Genomic DNA, 26,329 nt, shown 5'->3' with positions numbered 1-26,329 from the left:
GAAGTATCTACTTCCAAATAAAAATTGGATTTGGTGTGTATCTTTTGTATTTAACATTCTCTTATTTCATTTTCACAGGCCTTAGCAAAATGCTGAAAAGTCAGGCCTCTGCACAATTACTGAAATCCCTTAGGGACACTTTTCCCCATTCTGTCCATGTGCTGAGTAAGGGTAAAATATCTTCTTTCTAAACTGCCACATGAACCCTATTCCCCTGTGGACAGGAATGGAAGGTAATCATTTGATCTTCTGTGTAAGGGGGAGTGACCTGAACCACACACATCTATATAGAAAGATCACACCTGAAACAACGGATATGTGAGCAAAAAAGTTCTCAAAACTATAGTTTGGACTTGGGGAGGTAATTAATATGTGAAACCAAACACCTGGTTCCAAAAGACCTCTTTCCAAAGAAACTTTACTATATCCAGTATTATGTGAACATTACCACCAAAAAAAAAATTTTTTTAATCAAGTTTACTGCATCGAACATTTTATTATCCATGAAACACTTGAACATTGCACTGGAATGTCTGAGCACCAATTTACTAATCAAGAGGGCCTCCACACAGGTGCAAGGTTAACAAGTAACCCACAGAAGCAGGTGACCCCACATGTAGTAAACTCTCATTGATGAAAGATTAAAAGAACTTCACATTCTCTCCAAAGTGTACTTCCCAGTGTCTGGCACATGCATGTTACAATAGGACAATTTGCTCTTCTATTTTTGAGCACCCAAGTTTATTACAGGGGAGTACACATGCAAACAACAGAATTTGGCCCCAAGTACAGTCAAGGGAGAACACTATCAGGCACCAAGTGTGCTGATATCACACTGAAAAAGGTTGACTGAAAACACTGCAAGGATGATCCAAATACAAGGACAAAACTAAGTCAACTACTGAGTCATGTGGAGTTATATGCTATATATGTAGACTTCTCTTCATACAGTAAGGACAATTCGCCAATAAAAACTGGCAACTTCTGCCAAATAATTGTTTGCCTGAAAAAAATATGAAATCCTATTGTAGTTCAGAAAATAATGCAAACCATTTTAATTTAATCTAGATACAGGTACTTTATTTACAAATATTTAGATTAATAGCATTTTGTTACATCAAATGAAGAGTACAGCAGTCTGAATAAATCCTGTCACAAAAACAATTAAGACCCACTGTAACTAACTTTGGGAATCAGGGTATTGCACCTAAACAAGCCGCAGTCTTTAGTTTGTGATTGCTACCTTATATCCCAATGGGTGGTTGGTTTGTTTTTTTGTAAATATATACACACACCAGCAGGTCATGGTCCCTGGGCGAGTCCCTTGTGAAGCAACAGGGTAAGCAAAATGGGTCACTGTAAGTCTTTAACAGAACGTACCAATCTACTCCAGGAATCTTGTTTTTTAAAAAGTTAAACAAAGACAAAAATAAAGATGAGTCCACAAATTAACCAAATCCTATTTTCTGCACATTCCAGTTTTGGCTTTTATTTAACATTGACTATACAATACTCCAGTACTACCACATGTTTACAACCCAGAAAGCTGTATTTTTTATTTTTTATTTTCACTTTAGTGTCTGTAAAGAGGGATTTAAAATGTGTATTTTAAACACAGCAGTTGAGCTGAATGATTTTATAGAATATAGTAAGGTTTACCACCTATCCTACTTCAAATAGCTTCAATTCTCCATCTGGACCATAAACTGAATCAGAAATCAATGGAAAGAAGTAAAGAACTTGGTAAAACATAAGTCTGTTGTCTAAAGAGATTGTTTCCCTTGCAATACAGTATTCTTTCAGTGGCCAAACCACCTAGTGCAAAGTAATAACTTACTTTGTATCAGCACAAACACCGTTAGAAACACTTTCCCTTTTACAAAACAACTTATGCCAACAGGACATAAAATAGCCCCTCATACTAAGAACACAAGGGTATCCTAAATTACTTCACTGTAGTGTTAAAAATGCACAATTTAAAATCCCTTAACAGCAGACCTGTGGTTCTGACTGTCTGGTACACAATCTCACCATTCCAAGAAGATAAAGGTATAAAAGCTTAAAATGTGCAATAATAAACCCAGCCTTTTTTCTTTTTCTATACAGTAAGGCAAGAAATGCAGCCTGTAATGCAAAATGTTTACAAAGAGAAAAGCAGGTTAGCACATTGTCGATTGCACAAGAACAGTTAAGAAAATCAGCAGGTAAGCCACAGTGCAAAGATGGAACAGAATCTGCTAGTGTTAATCCTCTCACGCTACAGGAGCTCTTTCCAGCATAATGTCCCCAAACGCTGCCAGCACCAGAGGGTGGAGCCAGTATTACTTGTGAACTGCAGTTGTGTATTTCCTTGTGTGAAATGGAAGGGAGTAACATGGTCACATATAGGTCATACTGTACAAACTGGTATTTTATACTGTTCCAATGCCAGTAATCAATTTATTTTCTTCATTAAAATAATATACACAGAATGTATTGTTAGTTCGGTTCCTTCAAATTTTATACATATTTACTTTCTGCTAAAGAGAAAAGGATAAAATGGCATAAAAAAAAGATAAAGCTATTAATTAAGCACAAGAGAAAAGATAAATGGATATTTTCCCTGTGCAAGGCTAAGACAGAAGCAAACCTCCACGAGAAAACTGCCACCCACGCAACAGGAAATTTATCCAACAAAAACAAAAGCAGTTATAGAACCCATTCTCTATCAGAAGTCATTTCACAGCAATAAACTTATTGGTTACAACAGACATACTTGAACAGTTAAAGATGGGGAGAAAGGCTTAACATATCCTCAAATTAAACCATACAGTAAGACAAAGCCTTGCCCAAAAAAAAAAAGGAAGGATAAAAATCATTTAAGTCCAGCATCAGTGCTCAGTTTAAATCATGTACTGGTGACATATCTATCACGAGGACAATCAAGGGGAAAAAAAAGTCTAGATTTACCATGCAGGAGAGATTTATTACTCTACTTGCCTTTTGATAACCTGATTACATCTAGTTGTTTTAGCAGTTTAGTATTGTGTTAAACTGTTTTTACAACAGAGTTGTTTTTTCTTTTTTTTTTTTTTTAATTAAACCCAGTAAGATGTACAGAAGACAATGAGGCAGTAAAAAGTACTGCTTCCAACAGACAGAGGTGAAAGGTCAAATGGGAGCGACGGCAAAGAGGTCACTAGCAGCCACAGCCTTCTCTCTGGGGTTGGGGTTCACTGGTTAGCCGGCCTCCCTGTGGGGCTGAAGGTTTGTGCTGTACACCAGACTCGGCAGCATTCAGATCCAGGCTTCCATCCTGAATGTTCTGATAGATTTTCTTGGCAGCCTCAAGGAAAGCATCTTCTACATTCTCTCCCCTAAGAGGCAAATGACAACTTTATTGGAGAATCACAGCTTTCTACAAAGGATAAGGCATTATACACTGACCTTTTGCTAACCTTTAGTCAACTGCCATGATGTCTTCAACTTAGCCACTGTCATCTAATAAAAGATTACCAAAAGACTGAGCTAAGAGAACAACATGGGGAAATATTTTCTGTGGAAAGCATATAAACAAGATACTAACAGCTATTTCTATAAACCCTATTTGGATAACTGAATGTGTTCTAATCATTAAAATGTCATATATTAATATATAAGGAAAAGTGAGGACAGGCCATTTTTGTAATAGCAAGAAGGTATTCCAAACAAGTGAGATTCCAGGATTTGTATGGTCTAATTAGCTAAGCATTAACTATATTTTTTAATTTTGTGACGGTGACATATTTGTGCTCGACCATGGTCTCACTTCAGTTCTCTTAGTACTAATAACATGGATGAAGCTAAACCAAAAGGGGCTAGCTTCTTACCCAGCAAGGAATTTCTGACTTAATAAATGAAGAACTCTGACTTAAGTCCTGGGGTTCGATAATGGACATGGAGTAACGATTAGAAAACATCAATTATGTTTCTGATTATTCTTAGACATTGTTTCCTTAAGCCATGCTTTGTAATCGAAGTACTAAATGCATAGAATACCCAAGCTTGAGTCCAAGATGCCAAATTCAACCTCCATTGTGAAAGTCAAGCACTTCTGGAATGCTAACAAAGTTTCATTTATTAACCTGGTTTACCAGGGGAATAATCACAGTACAATCTTTTAGATAAAGTAGCAAAAACTATTATCTTTGAAATGTGAAACAGGAAGCAAAGGGATGCCTGCTTAACTGTCTTCCCACAATAAACATCACACATACATGTATTATTATATGTAAGCAAATACATTATACATTTTCGACATGTATAGTTCTACTTTGAGAAGTTTGAATGTAACTGAATGTAACTGAAAATGATTAATTTTAGTCATACTTACGTTTTTGCACTTGCTTCAAGGAACAATAAGCCTAAAAATTAAAATTCAGACTATAATTAAGACATTTCAAATGAACTCAAAAGGACATTTTCTCCAATAACATTTGAATTAGGGTTTCCTATCAGCTATCAGTACTCCTACCATAGTCTTTTATGAAACAGTATGTTAGGTTTGAGATGAGGGGAGTCTTAACATTTGTCTTAACATTAACATTTGTCATATGCACTACCCCCATATTTTACTTCTTCATTCTTGAGATTTAAGTAGTTGGCATTAAAAGAAAAGTGTCAAATAGTCCACAGTATCAAAATGCCACCCCTCCCATGAATGACCCCCAAAAAGCCATTAAAAGTCTTAAACCCACCATTTTCTTCAGCAAACTGTTTGGCTTCTTCATATGTAACATCTCTTTGTGCCTCCAAATCTGCTTTATTTCCTATGAGAATTATTACCTAATTTGTGACCAAAAGAAAGACATATTAATACAAAAGCAACCATCAACCATGAAAATTCTGAAATCCAAAAATTTTGATAGAAAAAAAATATAGGCCTAAGAAGGAAACCAAGCACCAGCAATCATCCAGCACATAGATAAGGAGAATCACGAAATCAGTACTATTAGGAGGGAGGTCAGCAATTACCTAGGCTATGGGCTGACAAACTTTCTATATAGGCAAAGAGTATATATTTCATGTCTGTGGAGCTCAAATGGTCTCTTTGCACATACTTCTTAACTTTTTCTTTTAAATAGCCTTCTAAAAATGTAAAATCCATTCTTAGCTTGCAAGCCATTCAAAAACAATACAGCCCATGAGGAACACCCTGGTCTAGGCCAAAGGTTATGATTTATCTGAGTAAGATTACTAAAAGGTCCATGCACAAGCTCCAGGAAATCTGTGAATACACTGAAATTAAGCACAGAATGCTATAAACAAGAACATTTCGCTGGAAGAAAAGGCTCATGGTTTTCATCTGATTTTTGAGTGTCTCTGGGACCCTCAAAAAGTTAAACTACCAGTTCAACTCCTTCGGGCTACTGGTAAGAAAATTAGTGATCAAATCAGGCAATGGGACTTGTCAAAGGTCACTCAGGGAGTCAGTGGTTTAGAAGGACTTTAGAACCAAACTATGACCATCAAACACTGTCTTTACACTAGCCCTGGAGAAGGACTAAGTTTGTAGCAACTGAAAACAAAGGTCTGCGTTCCATGGGGAACAGTGGTGGTGGGAGGAGGGGTGGGGGGACCCACATGCAAAACAAGTTCAAATCCAAGGCAAAATATCACATATACATACACCTACTCTGGAATCATTTATGTAAGTGAAGTTAGGCCAAAGTTAAAGGCAGCTCTACAAAGCTCTAAGAAAAAAGTTTGCAGCCTTAGGGAAATAGAGCTTTTTGATCTTTATGGTGGTTTCTGGGGACTGCGGGTAGGGCATTATGGATAAACTCTCTCTGTCTACATATAAGCTTATCTGATACCAATTCGTGATTCCCCCTCCTTTCCCTTCCCAACAGATGTGGTAATCCAGATGTTGATACTGTAGGAATGGATGGTTTCAACCAAAAGTGATTTCTACCATTAACTTTTCCTCATGTGAAACTGTAGCCCCTAACTCTCCTACTCCTTAAAAATGATGTCCAAAGAGCTGAAGAACCATTGTAATCTGAATGTAAACCTTGAACAAGAACACTTAAGCAGCATAACAAACGTGAGCATTCTTCAATCAGTGAGGACAAAGGCCCAATGAGGAGGGAAAGGCACTTTCACATGAAGTCTGCTAGTCCTTTAAAGGATAAGGTAAGAACACACGAAAAAGGGAATCCGTTTTTTTTTTTTTCCAAAGATTTTATTTATTTGACAGAGAGAGAGAAATCACAAGTAGGCAGAGAGGCAGGCAGAGAGAGAGAGGGGGGAGGAAGCAGGCTCCCTGCGGAGCAGAGAGCCCGACACGGGGCTCGATCCCAGGACCCTGGGATCATGACCTGAGCCGAAGGCAGAGGCTTTAACCCACTGAGCCACCCAGGCGCCCCCAATTTTGTTTTTTTAAATCAAGGCTGGTAAAATCACAATGACCTACTCCAGGGCCATTAGATGGCAGGTACTCAAAACAAATGTCAACTATACTTCAATAATAAATTCAAAAAGAAAACCAACAATACTGAACTGCACACTTTAAATGGGTAAATTATGTTAATTATCTCAATAAATCAGTTTTTAAAAGATAATTTAAAAAATTTTTAGACATTTGCCGAATGGAAACACTGCCTTCTCTCCCAATTTCTTAAGAACTTCCAAGCTGTGCTTCCCGTTAGCCTGAAAGGAGACATAAAAGTGGCATGCTAACTAGACAGAGGTACAAAATACACCACCAACAAAATGGGAAAGTATGCAATTTCTACATAGAAACTGAAGGCAATGTTACAGAAATCGTAACATTCGAGCTGGATGTTAAGAGATTTTCTTCTGTAGGGGAGCAAATTTTGCCATCCCAAAATATTCTCTTTGGAATATTTATCTTAAGCTGGCTTATTTTTAAACAGAAGACACAAGTAAAGCTCTGAAAACCCAGAAGTTACCCTTTAAGAGACCTTTACATCTGTAAGAAAAATCTCCATTTGTAAGGGTGTTTCCCTCTCAGTATGAGGAAGAGGGGTGGACTCAATCTCCAGAAACCTGTAACAACTCTGTCAATTAATTTCTTAGACAAGCCAGAAGAATCTTGAAGGGTAAAGATCTTCCTCCCTAACACTTTCTTTTGAAGATCTGGTAAAATTTGAAGAGGCATAAATGAGGCAGGAAAGACATGGCTAATTTGTCATTATGCTCCTCTAAGGGCCTTCTACAATGAGTTTTGTTTGCTTCTTAACATTTTTTTTGAAATATCTATAGAATAGAGCTTTACTATATACCTTTCACTAAGCTTCCTTAATAGTAGCATCTTACAGACTCAAAACCAGAAAACTGACATTGGTGCAATCTATGTTCCTTAGTTAGATTTTACCAGATGTACACACTCGTGTGTGTGTGTGTGTGTGTGTGTGTGTGTGTGTGTTTCTATGCAAACTTACTGCAGATATAGATTTATGTCACCACAATTAGTATACAGAACTGTTCCATCACTAGAAAGGAACTGCTTTGTGCCCTTTCTAGTTGAGGCACAGCACTCATATCCTTCACCCCCATTTGCTAACCTCTGGCAACAATACATCTGTTCTCTTCCACAATTTTGTCTTTTTGAGAATGTTTCATAAATGGAATCATACAGTACGTAATTTTTTGAGATTAACTTTTTTCACTCATGTGTAATGAGTGAAATGCCCCTGACATCCATCTAAATTGCTGTATGTATCAATAGTTCATTTCTTTGTGTAGCTGAGGAGTATTTTACAGTATGAATGTACCACTGACTGTTTAACAATTCACCTCCTAATGACCATCTGGGTTGTTTCCGATTTTTGTAGCTGAGGAGTATCTTACAGTACAAATGTACCAGACTGTTTTAACAATTCACCTCCTGATGATCATCTAGGTTTTTTCCAATTTTGGGCTATTGTAAATAAAGCTACTATGAATGTTCATCTATAGGTCTGTACATATACGTACAGTGGGTTTAAGGGGATAATGGATATGAAATTTCCAGGCACAGTCCCTATCATAAATGGCAAACCACTCTGGGGCACCTGGTTGGCTCAGTCTGCTAAGTGGCTGGATCTGGATTTCGGCTCAGGTCATGATCTTGGGGTCATGGGATAGAGACCCCGGAGTCAGGCTCCACACTCAGCTGGGAGCTTGCTTTAGGACTCTCTATCCCTCTCCCCCATCCCTGCTCAGGCTCTCTCTCTAAAATAAATAAATCTTTAAAAAAAAAAAAAAGGCACATCATGTTAACTTTCAGTACAATTTATTGCTGTTCCCTGATAAAAGCCAATCTTACCACTGATTACCTACTTATTGAATCAGACCTCTGCTCAATGGTGGAGTACAAAGCTAAGTGAGACACAGGCCTTGCTCTGAAGAAGCTCAGTCAGTCACACCTAAGTACCTTCCCTTGCTTGTTCCTGGAATGCCCCCTTAAGCATTTATTAAAACCTTACTCACCTCTACAGTCCCAATGCAAACATACCTTTCTCTGTAAAGCTGGTTTCTCCAGACGGCACTGCTTATCCTGGGTACTTCCAGCAATGCACATACCAGCTGCTCTATTTCTACCTCATATCTCACTCTGCTTTTCAGCAGTTATTTGTATACACACAGCTATCCCCTTACTAAACTGTAACATTTTGTGGGCCAAGGACCACATTTATCTTTGAATACTATAAAGTCTAGCATGTTGGTTGGCCTTTAAAATCTCAATAAATTGGGGCACCTGGGTGGCTCAGTGGGTTAAGCTCAGGTCATGAATCCCAGGGTCTTGGGATTGAGCACACATCGGGCTCTCTGCTCAGCAGGAAGCCTGCTTCCCTCTCTCTCTCAGCCTAGTTGTGATCTCTGTCTGTCAAATAAATAAACTCTTTAAAAAATAAATAAATAAAATCTCAATAAATATCTTCTCAGTCTGGCGAAGAAACTAATCTGTATTTTCATTTAGAAACAAATTTTTTAAATTTTCAATTTGAAAATATAGCACAATGGCTTTTTAATTTTTTTAAGATTTATTACAATTTTATTGTAATAAACTATTACAATAGTTGAGATGTTTTTGTAAAAAAAAATTTTAAACTAATTTTTTTAAAGCATGCAGAACTCTTTGTTTTTAACTGAAATTTTACTGAGATAATTGTAAATACACAAGCAGTTGTTAAGAAATAACAGAGACCACTTATACTTTGCCCAGTTTCTTCCAGCGGTAACATTTAATGAAATAAATGCAGATCCCTTTTAAACTGATTGTTTCAGATTTCATTGTCTTCACCTGACATGAGAACACCACCCCATTCATAACTTTTTTTTTTTTAACCACAAACATGAACAAACATCACATGTAAGATGCAAAACCTGGGGTAATTAGTACTAAAAAAAAATGCTATCTTCTCAATTAATTTAAAAATACACTCTCATTCTTGGTACTCATATACAAAAATTCTACTAGCAAACCACTCTTCTTCTGGGGTTAGCATAGATCTTACATTTTCTATATAATAGATGTTATTCAACTTACAGTATTTGGATTGGTGAGATTCCTTGCATCTGTCAACCAGCTGCTTAAGTGATTATATGTACTTCTTCTGCAAAAATTAAAGTTTACATTTGTGACTTCCACATACAATTGTCATTTCAATTTTTTTTAAAAAGGAATTTCAAATAAATATTTATAATATTCCCTTTCATCAAAAACTGACTGTGGAATGTAAACCCACACTTTCCAGAAGTCTAGCCAAATCTATTATTTTAAATAAATAAATCAGTATCTAACAACTTTGCTAATTATATACAGAAGTAAACTGTTTACATTTAAAGGCACATTCATAAACAGTGGGCAAGGAAAAACACAGAAAATTAATGGAAACAATTCTGAATTAAGAATTTCTAATCTGAAGTAAAAACTAGGATTTTTAAAAATCATCCATATTTTCAATCACAAAATGGGAGAAATAATATCAAAATGTCTAGCGAATATGTTCACTGACAAACATATTTGCATCTGTCCAGTATTAGAAACCAAGATGTTCACACTACTATACACTGATATAAAACTCACCTTTCTTCCAAGAGAAAGTTAACTATGACAACATAAAAACCAGCTTTAAAATGGCACTTAATGTATTTGACTGGAAATCTAAGCCCCCAGATAACAAAATAAGTTTATTCTAACTTTTTATTCTTATTTACTAGTACCTAAATCATTCTGAGATTCAGACTGCCCTATTTCTCCAAGCAAGAGTTTAGAAACTCGTAGGCTCATTTGCACTAGCCAAATAGGCCCAAAGAGGACAAGCAAATCCAAATAATTTGTAATATTATATACAGTACATAGAATATAAGTATTTGTCAGACTTTACCAAAGGGGTCAAATAAAATTTTGAAAGTTAAAAATGTTTGATTTATATACATTCACAAAACATTAATCCATCTTATTCATTTCACAGGTGAGAAAACAGAAGCTCGCAAAGATTTAAATGCATTTCAGAGCCAGGCCTTGAACTCTTTCTTTATGCACATAGTGTCTTCAAAGTGTTTCAAATTTAGTCTTGTGAATATATTCCATGAACTCCAGCTGCCAGTACCAATATAAAGTTGGATTTTCCAAACATTTAATCCTTTCCCAGTAAAAGAAGTTGTACGGTTTTCTTTTCACTGTGCTAACTTATGTTACACACAAAACACCACCTCACCGTTTAAAAAAAAGGGGGTCAAATAAAAACATTTTCCCAATGTTTTAAAATTTTCTAGGTAAAATCTTCTAATACTCAAATATTTTTTAAAAGCACAAGTCTTATCATTTTACTGTTCCAAATCTGTAGTTACTGGCATACCTTGCTTTAACACAACAGATTTATCCTACTTTGTGCACAAAAACTTACACAGGACAAATCCCAAAACATTAATATTTATTTTGATAAATTTTAAAATGTCAAAGCTGGCAGCAAGAATGAATTACAAACTGCCACCACTTTGGTAAACAGAAAAATCTATATATCCTTTTTAAGTATCAAGACCATATAAACTGTTATTATTTAGATATGCCCATAACCTCTGCTACTAATTTCTTAGGTAATTGTTATTTACTTAAAATTCACCATAATTTCAAATCTATTTAACTATAGCAGCATGCCAATACTCATTAATTAGTGGCAAGAGTGCTTTAAAAAAAAAGTAAAAAATATCCCTAACTTTGCCATGTAAAATGACTTATCAAACAACTGATAGAGCCAAACAAACTGCCATGATAAGCTATGTTGTCAATTTAGGAAGTATCCTGTAACAATTACAGTTAATGCCAGGAATAAAGGTATTATTAAAGTAGAACTTTCAAGTTTTTAAAATGTGAAGAAGAATAGAAAAAAAAAGAAAAAAAATCAATGTTATGGATACAACATCAGTGTCACTATGAAATATTAATAAAGCACCTGTCTAAAGTATGCAGTACTTTTTTTTCAGTAAAATTTTATTGGGATATAATGAATTTACCACAAAGCTCATCCTTTTAAAGTATACAATGTAGTGGTTTTTGGTATATATACCAAAGTTGTGCAGTGATCACTCGTATCTAATTCTAGAACATTTTTATCAACCCCAAAAGAAACACTGCACCCATCAGCACTCAATCTCCACACCACAGCAATCCACTTTCTGTCTCTGAATTGGCCTATTCTGGCTATTTCATATAAATGCAGTCATACAACATGTGGCTTCCTTCACTTAGCAAAATGTCTTCAAGATTCATCCACTGTATAGCATGTATCAGAGAGTCTTTCCTTTTAATGGTCAGATTATACTTCACTGTATGAGTATACCCATTTGTTTATCTATCCCTTAGTTAATGGACATTTGGGGTGCTCCCACCAGAAGTACTTTTGAAGATTCAGAGAGACACAACTTTTACCAGAAGTATTTATTACGCTTAAAAGGTTATGTTTAAAAGCAAACCATACACATGTATCAAATCATCACCCTGGACCTTAAACTTACACAATCTTATATGTCAACTGTATTATCAGTAAACATGGAGGGGCGGGCACAAGCACACTTGCACAAAGCAAAACAAACTACAACACTTTAGACTGTTACACTCTTAAAGACACATCATCACATTTAAATTTATCAGCAATGGAGTTTTTAATTATGCAAAGTCTTCAGGAATGCATCCCTTATTAGGATGTCCTGCACAGAAGGCCAGGTCTTTAATAATCTTCCCACAAAACTATTTACAAGAAATCATGTGACCAGTTGCTTGCCTATTCAGAAGAGCATTAAGGCTATTTTGCTCTGTTTTGCTGTGAGATTAACCAATTCTGGAACTCAATGAACTTCAAGCACTATAATTATAATCTGCCACTGTCTTCATTCTAAGTCCACATTTCCCAAAGTTTGTTAATAAAATAAGCTTAAGAAACACTAAACTAAGTTAAAGAATTTCATTAATGCAGAACTTCTCAGGATGCTAATATGTTAATGTACACTGTATCATGACTCTTCAAGAGAAAACAGTATAAACCATTTCTCAAAAGGAAATATGCTTGAAAGTCCCTTTGGTCCTACTCACCCATCCCTACCTCACCCAAAAAAGCAAGACAAGAGGCACACTGCTTTAAGCTGGCATTTGCATTAATATGAAAGGTGATCCAGTTCATTTTCCAGCTTAGCACAGTTTAATGAAGTGGCACAATTTTCTCTGTTTTCTGAAGCCAAATATTTACGGTCCAGTTTTTTTTACTTTTTATCAAGTGCTTTCAGTTTCCCAAAATAGCCAAGCTGAAATAAATTTAATGCTGCTGCATGAAGTACTATAAACCATTTTAATTCATTTTAGAACAAAAAAGAATTTAAGTAAATGAACAAATACCTCAAACACCTTCAGATGCAAGCATAAGAACTTTTTATAATCTACCATGTTGCATTAGCAAAACTACTTAATTCCTTCCCTGACCTTATTTTGAAAAGGTGTCAACTTTAACACCAGAGACTGAATAGAGTTAACTCCTCAAGACTTGTTTGCTTTCTACTGAAGTGAAAAGAACAAACTTTGGTATAAAATATTATTTCACCTCATATAATTGAACTGATGCTGCTTTTCAGAATAGTATTCTTCTATTAGCTCCACCAGCATCTCCTAAAGCTTTTTTTCAGTCATATTCACTTTCAGAAAAGGAAATCAACATGTTACATCAAGTCTTACACAACAGTGTAGAGAAATAACCGTAAGATCCAAATAAGCTCATTTAATATCACACAATCACAAACTAAGAATGTCTAAATCAATAAACACACACACACACACACACACCAAACCACAGTGCCTAAAGCAGATTTTTCTCAAGTATGAAGTTTGGAAAAGTATTAATCTCTTACCTAGTGATATCATACACCATAAGTGCTCCCGCAGCTCCTCTGTAGTAGCTTCGTGTAACAGCCCTAAACCTCTCCTGTCCTGCTGTATCCCAAATCTGCAGTTTGATTTTTTGGCCACTGACTTCAATTATTCTTGTACCAAATTCAACACCAATTGTGTGAGGACAATCAGCCATAACTGTTAGAGAGAAAAAAGAAATATAATAATCTAACTTCCAGAAAGCTTCAGATTAAGACCAGCAGGGAGAAGAGCCACTGGATTATTAAATAACATATTAATGCTTGTAGGCTGTATGTGGACGAAGCTAGCACTGAAAAAATATTAGCAAAAACACAGAAGTCGAATCTGACTGCACTAGAACAGGGGTCAGCACACTTCTGTAAAGGACCAAATAATTAATAGTTAAGTTTTGTAGCCAAAACCACAACTACTGAACTCTACTGCTGAAGCACAAAAGCAGCCAAAGACTCTAAGTAAAATGAACATAGTTGTATTGTAATAAAACTTTATTTACAAAAACAGGCAGTAACTGGATTTGACCCACACGCTATTATTTACTGATCCCTGGACTAAAAGAATCTGCTAATTCAAGATTTTTAGTAAGTTCTTCGTAACACCAACATTATGCTATTTAATATATAACAAAACAATCAATGGCTTTAAGACTTTAGAAGTTGTCAAATTTTTCTCCTGAAAAATATTATCAGTATCTCAAAGAAAAACACATTTTTTTTATTTATTTATTTATTTATTTTTCAGAGGGAGAGCGAGCACAGGCAGACAGAGTGGAAGGCAGAGTCAGAGGGAGAAGCAGACTCCCCGTGGAGCAAGGAGCCCGATGCGGGACTCGATCCCAGGTCGCTGGGATCATGACCCGAGCGGAAGGCAGCTGCTTAACCAACTGAGCCAACCAGGCGTCCCAAGAAAAACACATTTAATATATACTTAAACATACTGGCAAGTTACATAATTCCAATCCAACAGGACAAGTTTATTAGTCCTTTCCTTATAATTAGGCCATTGAAAACCTAAACCTATTATTCTCTGGTACAAGAATACACAGACTGTTGGAGATGTCATAAAATTTACATTAAGAGAAAAAAAAGCCATAAAATTAGTTTCAACTATATTTAGCCTATTAGTTACATAAAATAACATGGTCTCCTCCCCTAAGACAGAGTTATACTTCAAATATTAATCAACCAGTCTTGATATAAAAAGAATTTCATTTAAATATTTCCAATCTATTATTATTTAGTTAATAAGTGATATATGCAGCAAATTTCCAAAATGGAGAGTCAGAGAAAATATTATTTAAATTTGACATTATAATTTTTAAAAATTTTCTACCACCAAAAAAACCTAAACAAGTAACTCAAATTATATATGGTATATAAATTAACACTCTATACATGCAGGTGTATTTCATTTTATATGCTTCTATTTAAAAAAAATTCCCTCCCTAAAGACAAAAATGTATATATGCAGAAAAGTTATTATCAAATGCATGGAGCGTAATGAAAATGACACTTTTTAAAAGGTAGGAAAGTGAGTATAAATTTATTACTTAACCTTATTGTGTACTTACATTTTTTTTCTGTAAATTGATGAAGTAAGCAAGATTTTCCTACTCCCATATCTCCTGTTTAAAAAGAAAGAAAAGTTTCAATTGGCAATTACATTTCTCAATTTTATACTCATAATTAAATGTAATGATTGCTATACCCCCTACTATATCACATCACAAATTTCTGGGACACTTGAAAAGATGAGTTCGAAAAATCCTACATGTCACTTTTCACTGTGATGTACAAACTGATTATTCCCAATCTTCAGCAGTGACAGAATTAAATTATAAATTATGTTAGCAAGTAACTATCAGCTGGGAAGTGCTTTTTAACAAAGAAACTGTTGTTAAGAGAAGCATTTTTTACTTTGAACTGTTTCAAAGTTTTATATTGTTTTTTCCCCCTTAATTCATGCATAAAAGCAAAAGACATAAGGACACAACAAACAGGGCAGCATGTAACAAGCAAAAATAGTAAGTTTTGGAAGTCTGATTGACTAGATCCCATCTATCTCTTCTTATATTCTTATATTCCCTGTATTTCTTATAGCCTGGGTGGCTCAGTGGGTTAATCCTCTGCCTCAGGTCATGATCTCAGGGTCCTGGGATCAGCCCCGCACCAGGCTCTCTGCTCAGCAGGGAGCCTGCTTCTCTCTCTCTCTCTCTCTCTCTCTGCCTGCCTCTCTGCCTACTTGCGATCTCTGTCAAATAAATAAAATCTTAAAAGAAAAAAAAAAATTCCACAAAAGATAAGCATGTGCATTATATGAAATCCGTAACAGATGTTATCTCTAACTGTACTACATAGGCATTTAACCCTTCATGAAGGAAGTATTGAGCCCACCATTACATCAAACTGTTCTAATATGAAGAATTAACTGAAAAGTACGTGTACTTCCAACCAAACTCTTACAACTACACCTGGGTAAACAATCTTATCTTTTAATTTGAGCAACATCTTGAAACTTAGCAGAAAAACCACCAGTATTATATTTTATGTATATTACACAACTACTCTGACTCAATGTTCTCTATCAATTTTTGGAATCCAGGTGGCTCCAAGGGTTTTCATGGTATTTTTGAAAAGTTATCAGTGCTCCTAGGAAATTAGTACCACTTCCAGGATTAACAAGCTTTCAGGCAGCCCTCAAGAACAATCAATATCACTTCAAAAAGTACCCATCAGTGTACTACAGAAGTATCCAGGGCCACAACAAAAAGTACATCACTACCACAAAAATAAAGGAGCTTTAATTTTGCAGTTAAAAAAATAACAACAACAAAAAACACTCACTCTTCTGGAGTGGTATGTTAAGCATTAGTATATAAATATTTTGTATATTAACTTTCTTTGTAGAGCAAGAGCATAAATTAAATAAACTTACCAATAATAATATATTTAAAGATGTAAGAGTAGTTGTATGGTGCAGTTGCCATGGTGGCACTAAAAACAAAGAAAACTGTGTTACTTCAGAAGGATATACACAAGTTCTCCAGTTGGTCACTGCCAGTTTTTAAAAGATATATAAAATACAGCATACTGGTTATAAACAAAATGTTGATTACAATAAGCCAGAGTAAAATTGCATTTTCCAAACTGATCAAATGCACAAATTCTCCTGGATGAACATTAACATTCTCGTGTGTTATCCATAGAAATATCAGAAACCATTATATCAGAACAATTCCATTATTTCTCTTTAGGGAATATCCAGTAAGAAAAGTTACTATGGAAAATTTCAAACAATTAAATCTTTATATATTTGAGTTAAATATCATTATAAAGTCTTCCTCCTTTGAAGTCCCCACTCCTGTTAACTGATCCAGTAAATTACTGATAGCCAACTTGTTCAGAACTCTGATTTTACAAAAGAATGTTATAAAAAGTAACCACTAACTTACAAACACATAAAACTCTTAAGAGTTATAAAAAGTAACTTTTTTACTCCACTTTAAATCATGGTTAGCACAACATCCAAAAAAAGACCAGTCCAACTATTTCCAAACCAAATTACAGTCAGAATTAGATAAAAAACCACATGAAACTGTTGTTCCTACTGACTTTTTAAAAAGTCAATTATTTGCAATTTCAATTAGGTTCAACCTAATACAGGAGCTGAAGATTAACAATGTATCAAATGCCTACTATATACTATTCTAAAAGCTAAAATAATGGCATAAAATACTACTTATGGTTGTCAAATCTGCAAGTTTATATATTAGACAATATTTAGAAAGATCCCAGCCTATTCTTTGCCCTCGGGTATACTTAACCTAAATAATTCTTATTTCTACTTTTAACAACTTAAAAAAAAAAAAAAACTCTCCAATTTATTCAAATGAATGCCGTGAATGTGTCAGACACTGTGCTAGATGCTAGAGAAACAAGAGGTAAAATGTAGTAATGGTAGTAACTTCAAGTAACATTTATTCTAGTCAAACCAGCTTTCAGTTTAAGGAAAAGATAAAAATTATGCATGTGCACATGCCCACACACAAAGATTTGATCCCATTTTTTTTAAAAATTGGTTTTCAATTTTTAAAATATGATTTTTACTGTTATGGGCAATTGTCACATTATACAAGCCAGATATGGTAACGATGGCGGAAATTTTTTTTCTAAGACAAAATTACCATATAATAAAATTTAACCTATAGAAAAAGTATGTATTTAAAATAAGTGAATTCTTGTTATCAGGGAAAAGAAAGTTGTTCACACAATATAGTCTTAACATAATATAGTCACTTAACTGTAAGGATTACATTTAACCGAAGTGGATGCCCTACTACCCATTCCAGCTTGAAATGTTCTAGCACTTTGATAATCCATCTTCATCATCACTGAAAACTCCCTTAACCAGTTCGTTCAGGAAGGGAGTTTTTCTAGTTAACTGATTCTGAACAACGTAATAACTTGTTTCCCTTTTTGCAGACACTGGGGACTCAAAGCTTATTAAGAATAAACGTGGTCCTGAGGCTAAAATTGGTGTAGACTATTCACCAAATCTCTAAACCAGATCCTAAACACAAGGAAAAGAATAATCTTTCACAATAAAAATATTTTTTTCATTCTTCCTGCATTCTTCCAGAATCCTGTAATTAATTTTTAGCTCCTTTTTTAAGGATTCTTCCTGCATTCTTCCAGAACCCTGTAATCAATTTTTAGCTCCTTTTTTAAGCTCATCTTTTCCCACTCAAACTTGGGGAAAAGTAATCGTTTATTCACCTTGAAATTACTGTTGCTTTCATGCTCTTCCCCTTTGACTTTCCCATTCCTCTCTCTCTTCTTACTCAAAGTTGTAGCTATATACACTTTGCTCCCTTCCATTTTATTGTTAAAACCAAAACCACGGGGCACCTGGGTGGCTTAGTTGGTTAAATGTCTGCTTTGGCTCAGGTCCTGATCCCAGGGTCCTAGGATGGAAACCCACCTCAGGCTCTCTGCTCAGTAGGGAGCTTGCTTCTCCCTCTCCCTTTGCGCCTCCCCCTTACTCGTGCTCACTCTATCTTGCTCTTTCTCTCTAAAATAAAATCTTCAAAAAAAACAAACAAAAAAACAAAACAAAAACAAGGCCTCTACAACCCTAATTTCTCACTGAAATGCTCTAAAGGCTAATTATGAAATCAAAAGCCAATTCCAGTTGTATTAATTTGTGTACTTGCTAATTATGACACAGCATTCATTAAATATCTACAAGATGACTAATTTTAAAACATTTTTTTTAATTACCAAGCATTAATTAGCATAAACTATTCCCAAATAAAAGAGAATGATCACTTTCACAGAATAAATACAGTGCCCTGTCTTCACCTCACTACACAATTTTCTGGTTCAAGTTTCTTAAAAATGAACCCTAAAAGCAAAGTTAAAAAAGAAAGCTACTGGGATGCCTAGGTGGCTCAATTGGTTAAGCATCTGCCTTCCGCTCAGGTCATGATCCCGGAGTCTGTGGGATCAAGCCCTGAGTCCCAGGTCTGGCTTCTTGCTCAGCAGGGAACCTGCTTCTCCCTCTCCCCTCCCCCCTTCTCATGCGTGTGCCTGCTCACTCTCTAATAAATACAATCTTTAAATTAAAAAAAAAAAAAAAAAAAAAGGAAAGCTACTCAAACTTAATTTCAGTAGACAATGAAGGCAGAAGCGTCCAGCACTGTAGGCACTAACACAACAGGCCCTCCCTCTCTTATATAAGCTTAGATACAAGCTAGGTTTAAATATACTCCCAGACTTTATTGGTTACATTCACTCATAATTAGGTATTTGCAGTAAAACTATATTCAAGTGGCCCATTTTATTTTATTTTTTTAAAGATTCTGTTTATTTGAGAGAGAGAAAGAGAGCGAGCATGAGAGGGGGTAGAGTTAGAGGGAGAAGCAGACTCCATTGAGCAGGGAGCCTGATGCGGGACTCAGTCCTAGGATTCCAGGATCATGACCCGAGGCGAAGGCAATCGCTTAACCAACTAAGCCACACAGGCGTCCCTCAAGTTGCCCCTTTTAAATATTAACTAGGCTTAATATTGTTCTAAAAAAGAATTTCTCAACATCATTTCTTGAACATGAATGAAACACACCACTGTTGAAGTGAAGAATGTACTTTTTAACTAGCTTTGGAAGGGGAAAAAAGTTTGCCCACTATTACTTAAGGATGCTTCTGCTTTAATCAAAAGTAAAAAAGGGGTGAACAGGGGCAAAAACCATTGGTATAGTTCAAACACTCTGAAAACATGAGTCCATTCTAACAGTACCATCTCCACTAATTAAAAAACCTTAATAATATTCTGTAACTTGTGCACAACTGCTGGTGTGATTAAAATGTATTCTCCATGTGTTACAAAAGCATGAGAATAAAATTCATAGGCAGCTAAGATTCAATGCCTCTGATTTCCTTATGAGTACCACTTTCAGACAGTAAGCTTCGTTAAATACAAGATGAACAACCTGTAAACTAGTAACAAACAATTGTTACAGTTACCATTTATTGGGCACTTAATATTCTCCAAGCAATGTACTAATAAACACTTCACATGCAATTTCAATTAATTCTTACTACTACAGCCTTATAAAACAGTGAGTATAATCCTCATTTTACAGATGAAGACTCAACAGGTAAGTAACCATGCCCAGGTCACAGAGCTAAGTGGTCAAGTCTATAATGGACCTAAGACTTTTTTAACTACAGAGAATCCCTCTTATCCACTATATCATCCAGCCTCCCCCATAATTATAAGATGCACCATGAAGTCCTTTCATGGTACTTAGGGACACAAACCTTTCTCAGTTCACTCACCTTGTTCTAATTTAATACTCTAAGTAGTATTAAAAAAATTATATTCAGGTGATATGTTGTAATCAGGATTTACAGATATGGATAAATAATTACATTAATCCAAATTATATCTACTTACAAAAAAGTTTTTGAAGGTAACACTTGTTGAGAGTAAACCATGAGCTGATCAGCACTACTTTTCCCTACATACAATTCTTACTTAATTCTCACAACTCTGCAGAGTTATTATTATTAAGTCCATGTAAAAAACTGAAGAAACAGGGGCACCTGGGTGGTTCAGTTGGTTAAGCATTCGCTTTCAGCTCAGGTCATGATCCTAGGATCCTGGGATCAAACCCCACACTGGGCTTCCTGCTCAGTGGGGAGCCTGCTTCTCCCTCTGGTACTCCCTCTGCTTGGTTCTCCCACTTGTTCTCTCTTGAATGAATGAATGAATAAATAAATAAATCAATCTTTTAAAAAGCCCCCAAAAAACCTGAAGAAGTTGAGGTTTGGAGAAATTAACTAATTTGGCCTGTGTTACAAAATAGTAAATGGCAGAGCTGGAACTTGAACCCAGGTCCGATTCCAAAGAACATGATTTTCTCTATCTAAGGTAGCTTATTAAAGGCATATATATGTAGAATGACACACACACACGTGGACCAATAGGACCAAAAAATCAAAATCGAAGGAAAATGGAGAATAATTACACTAAATATTTACAATTATAGTTTTACATGTGCATGTGTAAAACTTAGCTCTAAACTTTCTGGCTGTCAAGAGAAATGATTACTAAATGCACACTGAACACTCATGATTGTTGTGTGGCCCCTTTAAATATTAACTATGCCTAATACTGCCTTAACAAAGGATTTTTCGAGATTAGCATTAACTCTTGAACACAAGAAACACACCACCATCGAGGTTAGGAATAAATTTAAAAATGGGGTATGCTACTATATACAACTCTGCAGTGTGTTTTACACTGAACAAAATGATGGACCTATTTGCAGACCCATACACAGAGCTCTACATGGTTACTAAATGCACATTAAATACTAATCACTGTTGCCCCAAAAATAAAATTGCATGGTCTCCACACAGTTAAACAGATACAGACATATAAATGACTGGATTTGAAATGTGCAGACAGAGGTGAAGGCTAAAGAACTTTCATACAATCTGCTTATGAACTGCCACATTTTTAGGAGGTAAACAATGTATTTTAAAATCTTAAAGATAATCCAAATCACCCTCTGATGAAAAAGTAGCCCACAGATACAAAATCTTCAATCCATAACGTTATAGGTCCAAGTGGATCTAATACAGCATTTTTACAAACAAAACAAAACAAAAAACCCACCAAAAAAACAAAAAACAAAAACTGGAAAACAATCAATCTACAATCTAACAGGGAAATGACTGAAGAAATTGAGGTTTCAATACTAATAACTGAAATGATCAGCACTACTTTTCCCTACATACAATTCTTACTTAATTCTCACAACTCTGCAGAGTTACTATCACTAAGTCCATATAAAAACTGAAGAAACAGGGGTATCTGAGTGGTTATTATTATGATGAAATAATATGCATTTAGTTCAAAACCATTTAGATATAGATGTATTAACCTGAAAATATATCCATGATTTTAAGTGAAAAAAAAGTTGACAGAATTTTATGCAATAGCTTCTCTCATTTTTAATTACACACACACACACCCAGTCTCTCTCTCAATCTTGTATATAGATAATATGGAAGGAGACACACCAAACTGTGAAAAATGAATACATGGACTGTGAGCAGAAAAAGGATAGGAAGGAATTATTAACTTTCTTTACAACACTGCACTAACAGGATAAGCATATACTATATTCACTGCTAATTTTCTAAAGTAGTCAAAGTAGAGAAAATAACTTAAATTTTTTTTTTTAAGATTTTATTTATTTATTTGACAGAGAGAGATCACGAGCAGGCAGAGAGGCAGGCAGAGAGAGAGGAGGAAGCAGGCTCCCCACTGAGCAAAGAGCCTGATGTGGGGCTCGATCCCAGGACCCTGAGATCATGACCTGAGCTGAAGGCAGTGGCTTAACCCACTGAGCCACCCAGGTGCCCCGAGAAAATAACTTAAATATTTTTAAAGCATTTTTATATATAATTCTAATACAAAACAAATTTAAGAAAAACAAAAACAAGCAGTGCCTGGGGGGCTCAGTCAGTTAAGCAGTCCACTCTGGATTTTGGCTCAGGTTATCTCAGGGTCTTGGGATCGAGCCCTGAGTGGGGCTCCACACTCAACAGGGAATCTGCTTGAGAATTCTCTCCCTCTCGCCCTTCCCCATCTCGCATTTGTATTTGTGCACGCTCTCTACAATAAATAAATCTCAAAGAAAAAAAGAATTAAAAAAAAATCCAAAAAACTCCCATTCATAATACTTTCAACATAACTTCCACATTAACAATAACAGGGAACAACATATGAAGTTAATCATATGATCAGCCTCAAAAAAAAACACACACAAAAAAACCCAAAAAACAAAAAAGAAACCACTCCAATAATTGACAGTATTTTTTCCTTTTCTTTTAGAGTTTGGCTTTTTACTGTGTTAACTTATGCACTATGTCTGACTAATCCTTTCACAACTGTTTTACAGCTATTTTATTCTTCTCCTTAGGACATATGACATTTCCATGTAATTTTTACATAACTTATTCAAGACAACACAAGACAAAAACAACCCACAAAATATTCCAGGTGATTTAAAATCTGATCTTCATGGTTAAAATTAGTAAGCTTGGTTTTTTGTTTTTGTTACATGTAAGACATTTTGTAATAAACACCAGAATCAAGATAGACTGCTCTTGCGATTCCAATACAAAAATATTTGTTGAGCATTTACTAAGCGCAAACTCTTGGGTTAGGCTTTCACAATATAGTAATGATCAAAAATAATAATAAAAAAACACATTATTCCTGTCTTCATGAAACTTAAGAACAGAAAGAGTTTAAACAAAGATTTGCTTACAAACTCTCTAACGTGGATTGCTACTTGATTTGTCAGTCAGTGGACACAAAACTTTATTAGTTATTCTAATAATCTAATCTAATCTGAATGAATGGTCAATTTCCTCAACAGTAATGCAACCTCTGAAAATAACCCATCCATTTCTGACACCCACTTCTAAAAAACTCACTTTTGACAAGACATTCCATGTCATACTTTTACATAAATTAATGTAAGAAAAAGAACTGGATTCCTTACTATGTTAAGAAAATCACAAAATTTCCTTGTTATGATGACTGTGTTATGAAAAAGTAGTACTCCAATACTTCACCTCTGTTCACAGAATGAAAGTACTTAAAGGAAAAAAAACAGAACCCTGTACTTACTCCTAGAGTTGAAAGGTTAGTAATATCAAAAATTTTCCTGATGAAGTATCATGTCTGAAATTTGCTTTAAAATAATTTGGTGGAAAGGGTTAAGGTGTATATTGATGAACAGGACTGATCACTGTTGAAATGGCTGATGAGTATATGAAGCCTCATTCTACCACTCTATTTTGTATATGTTTAAAACTATCTAGAACATAAAATGTTTTAAAAGCACCCTATCTTCCATACCTCTATTTGTACCCTGCTGTCTCCAACCATGTCTGTTACTTTTAACCACACAAAACTGTTTCAAGCTTTAAAAGAAAGAAACAAACATCTCTCAGTAGTCCTATTTTAACATATTTGCCTTAATCAAAAGTTTACTCCAACAGTACAAAATCTTAATAAGATTATGCAAAGATATTTAATACTGATAAAGATTAGCTTTAAAACACTCCAAACTCTGTTGCACAGTTGAAGTATGCCACAATAAAGTTTAACATGAAATATAAAAAGCAAAAACTTTTTAAAATGTAGCTTTAATTTCAAGGAATTTTTTAGGTTATTGGAATCTAAAAGGGTCTTCCATCTTTACAACAATTAACATTTATTGAGTGCCTAATACATGCCACCTATTTTATAAACAATCTTTAATAGTAAAAACTCATTATACAGGTAAGAAAACCAACTCAGAGACTTGAGATATCCGCAGTCATACACTACCAAGGGAAAAAAGACTAAGGCCCAGGTCTAACTGTCCAACTCTCTGAAGCCATGCTCCTCTTTGTTCAACAAAAATTAAACATTCACTACATGCCTGGCACTGTTACAGACAATGGGGTACTTAACTAAATGCCAAGCAACGTGCTAAGGGTTTTTTAATCCTATTTAATCCTCAAAACAATTCTAAAATGTAGGTACAATTATTCCCTGTATAGATAAGGACACCGACTCGGAGAGGCTAGGTAACTTGCTTTAAGGTCATTCAAACTAGAAAGTGGCAGTATTGGAGTAGGAACCCTCCAGAACTCTTAACTACACATGACTTAAGGCATGAACAAATAAAAGGGCCCAAGCAGAACTCTGAAGACAAATTTCGGAAAGTGCTGGGGGAAGAGGGAATGGGAGCTAGATATCTGCAGGGTCAAGTCTGTGTTCAATTACCACATATAAGAAAAGACATTCGTGACAGTAAACTTTGCAAGGGTTCAAGTGGGCTCTAACACTTTTGTGGGACCACCAGAAAAGCACTTGCCTTCTGGGAACCCCCCGTTTCTTCTTCCAATGGGAAATGAAAATCTTGCCACCTCTCCTCTGGGGCTGGGAGAATGAGGACCGGCAGTGGAGCAGCTGACACTACAGACTTTGAGTTACAAAGGAGTCGTCAGTTGTCATCCCACGGAAACACAGGGAAAGAGGAATTAAGCTGGAAGTACAGTTTAAGTGGTCACGCCTGGGACACTGGCCTAACTTGAGTGCAGCCGAGAAACACGAGGCAAGTGTGGGAGAGGCCGGCGTGTCCGGACCATCATTAGCCAGTCACATCGCAACTTCCAGCCTCAGTTTCCTCACTTGTAAAGTGCAGGTGACTTGACTTATCACCAAGGGCTCGGCTTAGCAGGAAGCACCGCGGTGAGGACAGCCAAATCCGCGCCTGGCTCACGGCAAGGCGCAACCCATCAAAACAAACGCCTGCTTTGCCTTCTTTCCTTAAATTCTAGAAATGCCAAAAAAAAAAAACAAAACTTTCCGTCTTCTTCACTGCTTCTCCAAGCCACCTAAGCTCGACGCCTTATAGGATGTCACAGGCCTCGCCGGGCCTCACCCAAAGCAGAACCTCGCCAGCACGGACCCTTTCGCCAGCCCAAGTCCACAGTCTACCCACAGCGACAAGGACACCGGAGCTCCTCCAAGATGCCGGCGAGGCAGCGAGGGGCTGTCTTTTGTACTCCGGGCAGACGCGGCCTACGGGACGGGGAATGCCACGTCTGGGCTCGTGGGCTGCGGGGCGCCGTGCCTCGCGTGGATAAATACCGCGGGGGTGGTCTGCAGCCGCCAGAACCGCAGGGACGAGAGGGGCCTGCGGAAGGTGTCTGTCAGCCCAGCCCGGCCGAGGAGGCGGGGAAGGCGAGGCAGAAAACACCCTTCCCCGCACGCCCCGGAGCTCTCCGCTGGGCGAACGCAGCGCGGGGACACCCCCGCCCCCGCACGGGAGTCCCGTCAGGCCCGGCGCCGCGGCGCCCACCGCCGACCCGCGGCTCGCCGCGGCCTGGCAGGGCCTGTCCTGCGGCGCCACCCGCCCGCCGCCCAGCTCGCCGTCGTCCGCACGCCGGCCCCCGGAGAGCCGGACGAGGAGGTCTCGGCCGGACGGACACTGCGGAGGGCCCGGCTTACCTGGGGGGTTGCTGGTGGCTGGGCAGCTTTCCGGGCGGGAGGGGGGCGTCAGGACGAGGAAGAGGAGTGCAGGCGCAGCGGGAGAAGGGCGGGGGCGGTCGGCCGAGGCCCCGGCAGGTAGCGGGCTGGCGGAGGAGGTGCAGACGCACTGGCGGTAGTAGCGGTGGCAGCAGCGACTGCTCCTGCGGCTCCCTCAGGATCTTCCTCGGGCAGGTCCAAGATGGCGGCGCTCCCTGCACAGGGTTTCCTGTCACCCTCGCAATGGGCCGGACCACAAAAGAAGCGAGGGGGGAGGAGAATGCGCGCGCAGCTGGCGGAGCCCGGAAGAGGGTGGCCGGGCCCCGGCCCACTAGTCACGCC

At 36.9% G+C, this 26,329-nt stretch overlaps 1 protein-coding gene across 1 annotated transcript; it reads right to left on the bottom strand.

Moving 5' to 3' along the window:
* Positions 1 to 1,052: 1,052 nt before the first annotated feature.
* RAB14 (RAB14, member RAS oncogene family) lies at positions 1,053 to 26,214 on the bottom strand. Its single transcript, XM_059141625.1, has 8 exons — positions 25,970 to 26,214; positions 16,319 to 16,377; positions 14,955 to 15,008; positions 13,366 to 13,543; positions 9,515 to 9,581; positions 4,716 to 4,803; positions 4,352 to 4,382; positions 1,053 to 3,356 (listed from the first exon to the last, which is right to left on the bottom strand). The coding sequence occupies exons 2-8, from the start codon at positions 16,368 to 16,370 to the stop codon at positions 3,179 to 3,181; spliced, it is 648 nt and encodes a 215-aa protein (XP_058997608.1). The 5' UTR covers positions 16,371 to 16,377; positions 25,970 to 26,214; the 3' UTR covers positions 1,053 to 3,178.
* Between the last annotated feature and the right edge of the window lie 115 nt (positions 26,215 to 26,329).

Source organism: Mustela lutreola, chromosome 12 (genome assembly GCF_030435805.1).
Source record: "Mustela lutreola isolate mMusLut2 chromosome 12, mMusLut2.pri, whole genome shotgun sequence".
Classification (NCBI taxonomy): Eukaryota; Metazoa; Chordata; class Mammalia; order Carnivora; family Mustelidae; genus Mustela; species Mustela lutreola.
The sequence above is the reverse complement of the archived record's forward strand: the minus strand, read 5'-3'. Positions and strand labels throughout refer to the sequence as shown.